At 67.6% G+C, this 9,963-nt stretch overlaps 1 protein-coding gene across 2 annotated transcripts; it reads left to right on the top strand.

The window, feature by feature from the left end:
- Positions 1–152: 152 nt before the first annotated feature.
- On the top strand, positions 153–8,238 carry RUSC1 (RUN and SH3 domain containing 1). 2 transcript variants are annotated; one of them, XM_081825484.1, is made up of 11 exons: positions 153–295; positions 936–2,379; positions 2,643–3,047; positions 3,718–3,816; positions 3,982–4,058; positions 4,154–4,328; positions 4,412–4,517; positions 4,671–4,717; positions 5,206–5,755; positions 6,162–6,290; positions 7,527–8,238. In XM_081825484.1, the coding sequence occupies exons 2-11, from the start codon at positions 1,020–1,022 to the stop codon at positions 7,693–7,695; spliced, it is 3,117 nt and encodes a 1,038-aa protein (XP_081681610.1). In that variant the 5' UTR covers positions 153–295; positions 936–1,019; the 3' UTR covers positions 7,696–8,238. The 2 variants fall into 2 exon arrangements, with proteins under 2 accessions (XP_081681610.1, XP_081681609.1); XM_081825483.1 differs by lacking the exon at positions 2,643–3,047 and having other exon boundaries at positions 936–2,385.
- Positions 8,239–9,963: the final 1,725 nt, after the last annotated feature.

Below are 9,963 nucleotides of genomic sequence, written 5' to 3'. Positions count from 1 at the left end.
GGGGCGCAGCGCCGTCCGCAACGGGCAGGGTTGGGGGTGGCCGCGGAAGGCGGGACCTGGGGCTTGCCTTCAGGACCCCTCGGCACCGAAAGCTGCGGGCCGGCCTGGGTGGTGACACACGCACGACGTCAAGCGGTGGGGGCTGGGCCTGGGCTCCGCCCCGCCCATGCGTGAAGGGGCGCGGCTGCGCAGCGCCGGCGGGTTGTCCTAGCGCCCCCCTTCCAGTCGGCGCGGTCCGGCGGGTACCTTGGGAGTCGTGGACGAGCCCAGCTGCGGCGCTTGCAGGAGGACCCTGGTGAGGGGGGCTCGGCCATGGGTGTGGATAGACGCTTCGGGGCCCGCCAGGTGGGGCGGGAGAGGGGAGCAGTAAAATTGCACAGGGGAGGAGTGGGGTGGCGCCTGGGTGACGGAGACAAGCGCGGAGAGAACGGCAAGCGCAGGGTCCGAGCCGGGGATGCTCGGTCTTTGCCCCCACGCCCGCCCCTCTCCTGCATTTAGCCAGCCAGGCGCGTCTCCCCCGCCCCACCCCGTTTCGGAGCATCTGGGCGGGGCCTCCCTCGGCCCCTTCCTCTGGGAGCGAAGGGCAGGCGAGGGAAGTGGGGAGGGGGGGGCGGTGCAGGGCCAGACTGCAGCAGAGAGGATCCGGGGCTCCATTCTAGGCCCCATCCTTTTTCAAGCCCCCGCACCTCCACGGAGATCCAGAGCGCAGCCGCATTCTCTGACCCTCCCCGCCCCAGTCCCAGGGGGCTCCCTTTGGCTCCACCTGCAAACACTGCAGTGGAAATTAAGGGTCAGTCGATGGACATTTGCGTCTCATTTAAATATCGTCAAAAGCGGCCGGCGCCTTTCATGCGTGCTGCAGCTGTCCGTCACCTCTGTGTCCTTCTGGCGGCCCGCGTCCTCTCTGGCTGGGTATCACTCTCCCTGTCTTCCAGGTCTGCAGCTGCGGTTGCCAGGTAGGCGGGTGTGAGAGGCCCGATCCTCCTGATTCTCGAGGCCGCCCCGTCGTCGCCTGCACAATGCTGTCCCCTCAGAGGGCTTTACTCTGCAACCTCAACCACATCCACCTCCAGCATGTCTCCCTGGGCCTGCACCTGTCCCGCCGCCCTGAGCTCCGGGAGGGGCCCTTGAGCACATCCCCTCCCCCCGGGGACACCGGGGGCAAGGAGAGCCGGGGGCCCTGCAGCGGGGCCCTGGTGGACGCCAATTCCAACAGCCCAGCTGTGCCCTGCCGATGCTGCCAGGAGCACGGGCCAGGCTTAGAAAACCGGCAGGACCTAGCACAGGAGGAAGAGGGGGCCGCCTCTCCCTCGGACCCGGGCTGCTCCTCTTCTCTCAGCTCCTGCTCCGATCTTAGTCCCGATGAGTCCCCCATCTCGGTGTACTCGCGGGGCCTCCCTGGCGACGAGGATGTCCACCCTCAGCCCAGCATCATCCCCCTGGAGCAGGGATCCCCACTGGCTTCCGCAGGCCCTGGCGCCTGCTCTCCGGACAGCTTCTGTTGCTCGCCCGATTCCTGCTCCGGAGCATCCTCCCCACCGGGCCTTGGCCTGGACTCCAACTGCAACGCACTGACCACCTGCCAGGACCCCGCTTCCCCAGGGCTAGAGGAAGAGGACGACGGTGGGGAGCAGGACCTCCCTGCCTCCGAGCTCCCAGAGGCGGATGATGGGAAAGCCGACGCTGGGAGAACCGAGCCCAGTTGGAAAATCAACCCCATTTGGAAAATCGACAGGGAGACAACTGACGCGGGCTGGAAAACCACGGAGAACAATAACTCCGGCTGCACAATCAGTGGGAATACTAACTCTAGCTGGAAAACGGAACCTGGAAAACTCGACTCCAGTTGGAAAAGCAGCACAGGAATAACTGACTGCAGCTCGAAAACAGATGCGGGGAAAACTGATGCGGGGTGGCGGAGTGACGTCAGCGAGGAGCCGGCGTCCCACCGGACAATCACGTCCTTCCACGAGCTGGCCCAGAAGCGCAAGCGGGGCCCGGGGCTGCCCCTGGTGCCGCAGGTCAAGAAAGACCGCAGCGACTGGCTCATCGTCTTCTCGCCCGACAGCGAGCTGCCCCCCAGCGGCTCGCTGGGCGGCTCCCCGGCACCGCCCCGGGAAGTCACCACCTTCAAGGAGCTCCGCTCCCGGAGCCGGGCCCCGCCCCCGCCGGTGCCGCCCCGGGACCCTCCGGCCGGCTGGGCCTTGGTGCCGCCCCGGCCCCCGCCCCCGCCCGTGCCGCCGCGGAGAAGGAAGAACCGGCCGGGGCTGCAGCCCATCGCAGAGCGGCCGCCCGAGGAGGGCAGGGCGGGCAGCCCCGCGGCGGGCCAGGAGGCCCCCGCCGCCCGGGAGCCCGAGGAGTCGGGCGCGCAGGCCGGCCGTGCGGGTAAGCGGCCGCGGGGAACCGCGAGGGGGAGGAGGGCGGGGAGGGGCCGAGCTGCGGCCTCGCCCCCCCGCCCCCGCCCCCTGCCCGCCCCGTCCCCTCCGTCTGTGCCACCCGCCCCCCCGCCGCCAGCGAGCGCTCCGGGAGGGGGCCCTGGGGGGCCGCCGGGCTACGGCACTAACTCTCTGCTCCCTCTTTCTCCGCCCGCCCCGCCTGGCTGCCGCCCCGCCCCCGCCGCCCCGCCCCCGCCCCCGCTGCAGCCGGCCTCCCCCCGCCGCCCCCGCCCCCCGCCCCGCCGTCCGCGGCCGCCGCGCGCCCCCTGCTGGAGGGCGCGGGCGCGGCGGGGACCCCGCTCCCGGCGCGTCCGGCCGGCCCGCCCCGCGCGGGGCTGCGGCAGCTGGGCGCGCCGAGGCCCCCGCAGAAGCAGCTGCTGCCCGTCCGCCTGTCCCCGGTGGGCGCCCACTCGCCCCCGGCTCGGGGGGCCCTGCCCTGCCTGGCCAGCCCCGAGCTGGCACTGCTGCTGTCCCCGCTCTTTCCCAGAAGCAGCACCTTCCCCGCCGCGGCCCCCCCGCCCCGCCAGGTGCCCGCCCCCCCGCTGCCACCGCCGCCGCGCCCGCCGAAGGCCCCCCGCCGGACCAGGAGCCCGCCGCCTCCGCCCAGGCTACGTAAGACGGACCCGGGCTAGCCCGCGGGGGTCGCCCCGCCCCCCGCGGCGGACCTCCGCCCCCAGCGTCCTCGGGGGAGGCGGCGCGGCCCCGCCCGCCAGCGGGGGGCATCTGGCCCCGCCACCCGCCGCGGGGCTGGGCCCTGGGCCTCGAGGCCCGGGCGTGGGGGGCGCGGGCTGGGGGGTGCCAGCAAGTGCACGGTCCGGGGCCTGCGCGGTGCCGGGGCGTGGGGGGCACTGGGGGCCTGGCCCCCGCCTCGCTCGGGAGGGTGGGGGAGAAGCGGGCGCCGGACTCGGGTGGGCCCACGCCCGCGCCTCCCAGCCTCCCGACCCCGGGGTCGCCCCTCCCTCCGTGTCTCCTCCCACTCCCGCCGGTCTGTCTGTCTGTCCGTCCATTGGTCCCGGCCCCCCACGTGCTCCCGGGGCTGCTCTCCCTCCACGGGCCCAGCGGGCAGGGCGCGCGCCGTCCCGCCCGGGGCAGACGGGGCGGAGGTCGCCGCACGGCCCGAGAGGGAGAGGGGACGGCGAGTGCGGGGCGCCCCACCCAGGCCGGGGCCCTGTCCCTGCTCGCTTCCGGCCCGTGGCGCTGCGGGCCCTGGGGCGACCTGTGCGCCAGCCCGGCGTCCTCGGGTCGCCCTCGTAAGCGTTTCCGCGTTCTTCCTTCACCCCAGCCCGGAGTTCCTGGTCGTTCGCCGGCGCCCCCGGGGCCCAGCGACGGTGGATGGCAGAAGCCCAGAGCGGGACTGGCCAGCTGCAGGAGCAGAAGAAAGGTAGGGCGCCCGGACTCCTGACCCCGACTTCCACCAGGTCAGCTGCTGCTGGTTTGGGCCCTCGGCTCCGGGGCCGGCCTGCAGGAGCCTGGGTGCCCCGGGGCCCTGGGCTGTGCGCGGGCACGGGCGCCGCACAGACGCGCGCTCCGTGCCCGCCCCTCGCAGGGCTCCTGATAGCCGTGAGCGCCTCCGTGGATAAGATCATCTCGCACTTTGGGGCCGCCCGGAACTTGGTTCAGAAGGTGAGGGTGCCGCTGGGGAGGCCCTGGGGCCGCACGAACGGTGGGCGGGGAGGCGGCCGCAGGCGCCTGGGACATGTCCGTTGTGTCGCCCCCAGGCCCAGTTGGGGGATAGCCGGCTGAGCCCAGATGTGGGGCACCTGGTGCTGACCACCCTCTGTCCGGCCCTGCACGCCCTGGTGGCCGACGGGCTGAAGCCCTTCCGGAAGGATCTCATCACTGGGCAGCGCAGGACCAGCCCCTGGAGCGTGGTGGAGGCGTCGGTGAAGCCAGGTGCGGCGCGGGCGGGGCGCGGGCGGGGCGCGGGCGGGGGCGCCGGGCGGTCCTGGGCCGGGCTCAGAGCGCGGTGTCCGCAGGCGCCAGCAGCCGCGCGCTGGGGACCCTGTACAGCCAGGTCAGCCGCCTGGCCCCGCTGAGCAGCAGCCGCAGCCGCTTTCACGCCTTCATCCTGGGCCTCCTCAAGTGAGTGGCCGCTCCCCTGGCGCCCCTCCCACGGCCTGGGGCCCGCACGGGTGTCACGGGCGGGAGGAGCCCGGTGCTGGTGGCCTTGTCCCTCCTGGAAGCTCGTCCCCCATCCTGCGGCCTCCCGAGCCCCCGCTGTCCTCTCTCCCCTAGCACGAAGCAGTTGGAGCTGTGGTTTTCCAGCCTCCAGGAGGATGCAGGTCAGACGCCGGAGGGCACGGTGGGCTGCCAGCCTGGGAGGGAGGGAGGGGGCGCGCTGTCTCCGCTGCTGGTCCCAGCGAAGCCAGAGTGACCTCGATCCCCGGGTCCACTTGTATTACTCTGTGCCGCACACATTTAGTGCGTCGCATTGCCGCACAGCAGGAAAGACCCAGATCCTCCCCCAAACCTCCAGAGTCCGCTTATCCTCCTCTTCCTTCTTCCCCTGCCTCCCCGGCTCTCCCGCCCCAGGGCCTCCTGCCTCCTTCTGCCGCCTTCCCCTTGCCCCCTCAGGAACGCTTCTCATCCTTGGGGCCTCGTTGGGTGAGGCTCCGGGCGAGCGCACCCCCACACCGTGTTGCTGCAGGGCCCCCCGACTTCCTGTCATTCAGTGCTTCGTCCCCCCAGCTGCCAGCAGAGCCAGAGGCGGGGCGGGGGCGGGGGCGGGGGCGGGGGCGGGGGGCGCTGACGGCAGCCTGCTCGTCCCCAGGCCTGCTGTCCCTCCTGTACCTGCCCACGGGATTCCTGTCCTTGGCTCGGGGTGGCTGCCCGGCCCTGTCCGCGGAGCTGTTGCTCCTGCTGCAGCCGCTGTCGGTGCTCACCTTCCACCTGGACCTGCTCTTTGAGCACCACCACCACCTGCCCCTGGGACCACCCCCCGCCGCTTCGGCCCCGGGCTCGCCCCCCGCCCTGCGGCAGACGGTGCACGCCGTGCTGCACTGGGGGGGGCGGCTGGCCCAGAGCCTTCGGGGGGCTTCCGGGGAGACCCCTCCGGGCCCTTCGGCTCCCGCCGGCGCCCCCACGCCAGGCAGCTGGTGGGAGCAGCTGACCCAGGCCTCCCGGGTCTACGCCTCCGGGGGCGCCGAGGGCTTCCCTCTTCCCCGGTGGAGGTCGTGGGGTCCTCGGACGGCGGCTGGAGGCCCACGGGAGAGGCCCGTGCCCGCAGAGGACGCCGCCCCGGGCCGAGGCGTGTGGCTGGGGAGGCTGTTTGGAGTGCCCGGGGGCCTCACGGAAACTGACGGAGGAACCGGGAGGTCCAGGTACTGGGGTAGCCGGTCCCCTCCTCAGCGCCCCAGTCACCCCCGCTTGGCCTTGCAGGGATCGCTTGGGCCTGAGGTCCGCGGCCTTGGTTGTTCTTTTGCTGCGGGAGCGAGCGTGACTCGCCCCGTTCAGCCTCTTGGTCCTCAAAGCCAGAAATATCTCCTATCCGGCCCTTGACAAAAAGAAAAACGGTGCTGATTCCTGTCCCTGGGTGTGACCTTCCATACGCCCCTCTTGGTGTTCGGTGTCGCCACCTCCCTAATCACCCCGAAGGGCCCTCAGCAGTGACCCACTCCTGACCTCTTTGGAATCAGGCCTTTCAGCCTCTTCCTGCCTCCAAAGTCCTGGGTCCTTGGGTCCTTCCCTGGAGGTCGGGTGACCTCTGTGACCCCGTGTTCTCTCCAGGAGACCGTCCAGCTGGCTGCCCCCGACAGTGAGTGTGTTGGCTCTGGTGAAGCGGGGGGCACCTACCGAGCCTCTCTCGCCTCCTGAGGAGCTTGAGGCCTCCGGCGCCGGCCTGGTGCAGACCCACAGGTGGGGGCTGCATTTCGAGTTTACAGGGGGCAGGGGTGGGTAGCGGCGTGGAAGGCTGGGAGCTGTGAGGTCAGATAGCGCTCGTCCTGTTGTTGGCGTGAAGCTCTGGTCTCTGGGCCTGTGTTGTTCCCTGTACGAGGCGGTGACCCCGCTCCGTTAGGGCCCTGAGGGAGCGGGAAGCCTCGGGCCGAGTGTCCGCGGGTGTCCCCCGGAGCGGCCTGCTCAGGTTTGACACCAGGGGCCGCTTCTGCTTTGGAGTCTGGCTTCAGTTGGCTGGTCTCAGTCCACTGAATTAGGTTTCCTGACTTTTCCTTCCTTTGACGGTGTTTTTCAAGTACTATGTGCCCAGTAGGATACTGCGGGAGGGAACAGGAGGGCAAAGGCCCGGGGCCCGTGCCCTCCTGGAGCTTGTGGCCCAGAGAAGGTTCCAGCGAGCAGATGCGCAGTAGTGTGTGGTGGTTACTCTGGGCAGGGAGGCCAGGTCTGGGGGCTCAGGGAAGGCCTGGTGATGGGGCGGGTGGGGCATCGAGGCCCGGGTGTGGCAGGTGAGGAACTGTGCCCCGCTCGGGTCTGGGGTGAGGATGTCGGTGGTGGTGATGGATTGCTGGAGGCCTCAGCAGGTCGGTTAAGGCACCGGACTTCAGGGTGGAGGCCCTGGGAGCCCGCGAAGGGTCTTCTGCCCGGGGATGAAATGCTGGCCTGTGTTTTAGAAGGATCTCTGATCTCAGGGTGGAGAAGGGGCCTGGGGCAGGCAGGCCAGGAGGGATGGGGCGGGGAGAGGGGACCAGACCCCGTGGTGTGGTCCAGAGAGTGAGGATTCCGCCCTAGGAGGGCGGCAGCAGTGGACGTGAAGAGGAGAGTGGACGGGGTGGTGGGGATGCGGGGGGCAAACGAGTTTTGGGGGCGATGCAGCGTCTGCCAGCGGCCCCTGGGGGGAAGGTGGTGCGTTTGCCCCCGAGGAGGCCCAGAGGAGGCCTGGCTGGGAGGGTTCAGATAAGTCGCTTAGTTTGCATGGGTCGGATTTGAACGGCCCAGAGGACGTGGGTGGGGTCAGATAAGCGGCGACCGCCAGCTTTGGAGCTCTGCAGGGCCCCAGTAGAACCCACGCGTTGATGGATAGTCCCCGCGCCTCTGCCGGAGCCCGGTCAGCACTGGCCCCACGCGGTGGGGAAGGCGCGCCGGGGACGGCTGGGTGCCCACCTCGCTCATCCCAGCCCATCCCCTGGCTCCCTGCAGGGCCGTCCGCGCGCTCTGCGACCACACCGCGGCGGGACCCGACCAGCTCAGCTTCAGGCGCGGGGAGGTGCTGCGAGTGGTCGCCACCGTGGACGAGGACTGGCTCCGCTGTGGGCGGGATGGCGCGGAGGGGCTGGTGCCCGTGGGCTACACCTCTCTGGTCCTCTAGGCCGAGCCCCTGTCCCGTCCGTTCTCCCTCCTGCGCCCTGGGAATGGAACGGCCCCAGGGCCACGGACCTGTGCACACCGATGGCCGCAGAAGTGTCTGCCCCGCCGCGAAATGACTCTTTCCCTTCCCCACGGCCATGTCTGCGAATGGGAAACCAACTTTCCTTTTTCCCTCTCGTGCCATCTGTAAGGTGAAATCTGCTCTTCTTCGAAATGTGAAAAGGAATCTCCCTCCATCTCTCTCCTCTCCCCCCCCCTGCACAAGGAAACGTCTCCCTTCCCATCTGCACAGTGGAAACCGCTCCCCTTTGCCTCTTTCCTCTGTGAGTGGACTGGGCCAGTGCGCCTCGGATCCTGAGACTGCAAGGGCCTCGAGTGTCCTTCCTGCGTATGGACCCCCCGACCCACGCTCCACCCACGTTGCCTGTATTTATTACGTACTCAAGCTGTGCTGGGTGCTCAAGTCCGGACCCCCCTGGTGGGTGGGTCTGTGGTGTTGGTCTGCCCGCCCCTTCCTTTGTCCCAATAAAGCGTGGGAGCAGAATGTGTGTGTGTCACTGCGTGTCAGGACAGAGGCTGCGGGGAGGGGAGCGGCCCCCTTCCTTCCCCTGCGTTCTTGCCGCTCCCTGGTGGCCGCATCTCAGGAGCACCTCCCTGTTGAGGCGGGGTTGCCTTGTTTGGCAAGATGGATAGGGTACGAGCCCGAGGAAATGGGGGGACGTGGGGAGGCCCCGGCCTTGCATCTGTGCTCCGAGGTGCTGGGAGGGATGAAGGGGTTACAGAAGTGACACTTTAATGTCACCACTCTGCAGTGACGCAGTTTCAGAAAGCACACTGACGTGGCCTCTGGCACTTGGTTCAGAGCTGATGAGGCTCAGTGGCGGAGCTCCGAGGACAGGCTGGGCAGTGACGGCCTGCAGGGGAGCCCCCAGGAGGTGAGAAGACAGGAGAGTCAGGGGGAACAGAACCGGAGCTGAACACGGGAAAGGACCCTGGAACTTTTCCTCCACCTTCGGGCACTTGGCTCAAGGTGACAACAGGCTGGCCACAGGAGAGGGGAGGGGAGCCGTGCTCAGCAGCAGCCTTGCACACTTCTGCCATTTCCTGACTTAATGCTCCCCATTCTCGGCCAGTTCTTGTTACTCCTCCACTCCTTCGTTAGTTTTGCTATTTGTTTGCCGTCTCGCTGTTAGACTGGATATCTCGGGTCCGCTCGGGGATGACATTTCTCACGCCGGACTCAGAGCCTCCGGGAACCACTGGCTACAGCCGTAGGAGTCTGAGCGCTCAAGATGATGCAGCTTCTCCAGTTGCTTTTTATTTTTATCATGAAATTATAAAACAGTAAACATGTGGAAGACCACTGTGACTTTGACTTTGGGGCCAGTGTTTCTCACAGTGAGATATGCACAGTGACCCATGATTCCTGTGTGCCGTCACAGCATCTGGTTCCCGGGACCCTGCCTGCCCTGTCCTGCCTCCTGTCCCCACGCGCTGGTTTTCACAGGGGTTCACCCTAACAACTGGGAGAGTTGTTACGGGTGGAGACAATATTGGTGGAGCGTCGCTGGGATCTGGTGATATTTGTAGTCACAGCCTAAAGGGTCCTCAGGCTTGCGGAGGTGGTAAGACTAACAGACCTTGCAGAGCATCATGAAATAGACCAAATGTGAATAAGAAATTTATTATTCTTACATATTACCTAGAACAGCTGTAGTGGATACCAATACTTAAAACATAATTAAGGTTAAAAGACTTTAAGAAAAAAAAAAAAACTGCCAATCAGTCAGTTAAGCGTCTGCCTTCGGCTCAGGTCACGATCCCGGGGTCCTGGGGTCGAGCCCCGCATCGGGCTCCCTGCTCGGCGGGAAGCCTGCTTCTCCCTCTGCCTCTGCCTGCCGCTCCCCTTGCTTGTGCTCTCTCTCTCTCTGACAAATGGATGAATGGAATCTTAAAAAAAAAAAAAACTGCCAATGTGCTACTTTTGCACCCATGACAAGACTCGCCTAACAACAGGAGAGCCTCATGTCCTCGCAGGAGCTGACAGACATCCAGCTCTTGCAGCCAATTCTTTTTTTTTTTTAAGATTTTATTTGTCAGAGAGAGAGAGAGAGAGAGAGAGCACAAGTAGGGAGGAGGGGCAGAGGCAGGCAGAAGCAGGTCCCCGCTGAGCAGGGAGCCCGACGCGGGACTCGATCCCAGGACCCTGGGATCATGACCTGAGCCGAAGGCAGACGCTTAACCAACTGAGCCACCCAGGCGTCCCAGC

Source organism: Leptonychotes weddellii, chromosome 6 (assembly GCF_054177405.1).
Source record: "Leptonychotes weddellii isolate Sample4059 chromosome 6, ASM5417740v2, whole genome shotgun sequence".
NCBI classification, from domain to species: domain Eukaryota; kingdom Metazoa; phylum Chordata; class Mammalia; order Carnivora; family Phocidae; genus Leptonychotes; species Leptonychotes weddellii.
This window is presented reverse-complemented; position numbering and strand designations above follow the sequence as displayed.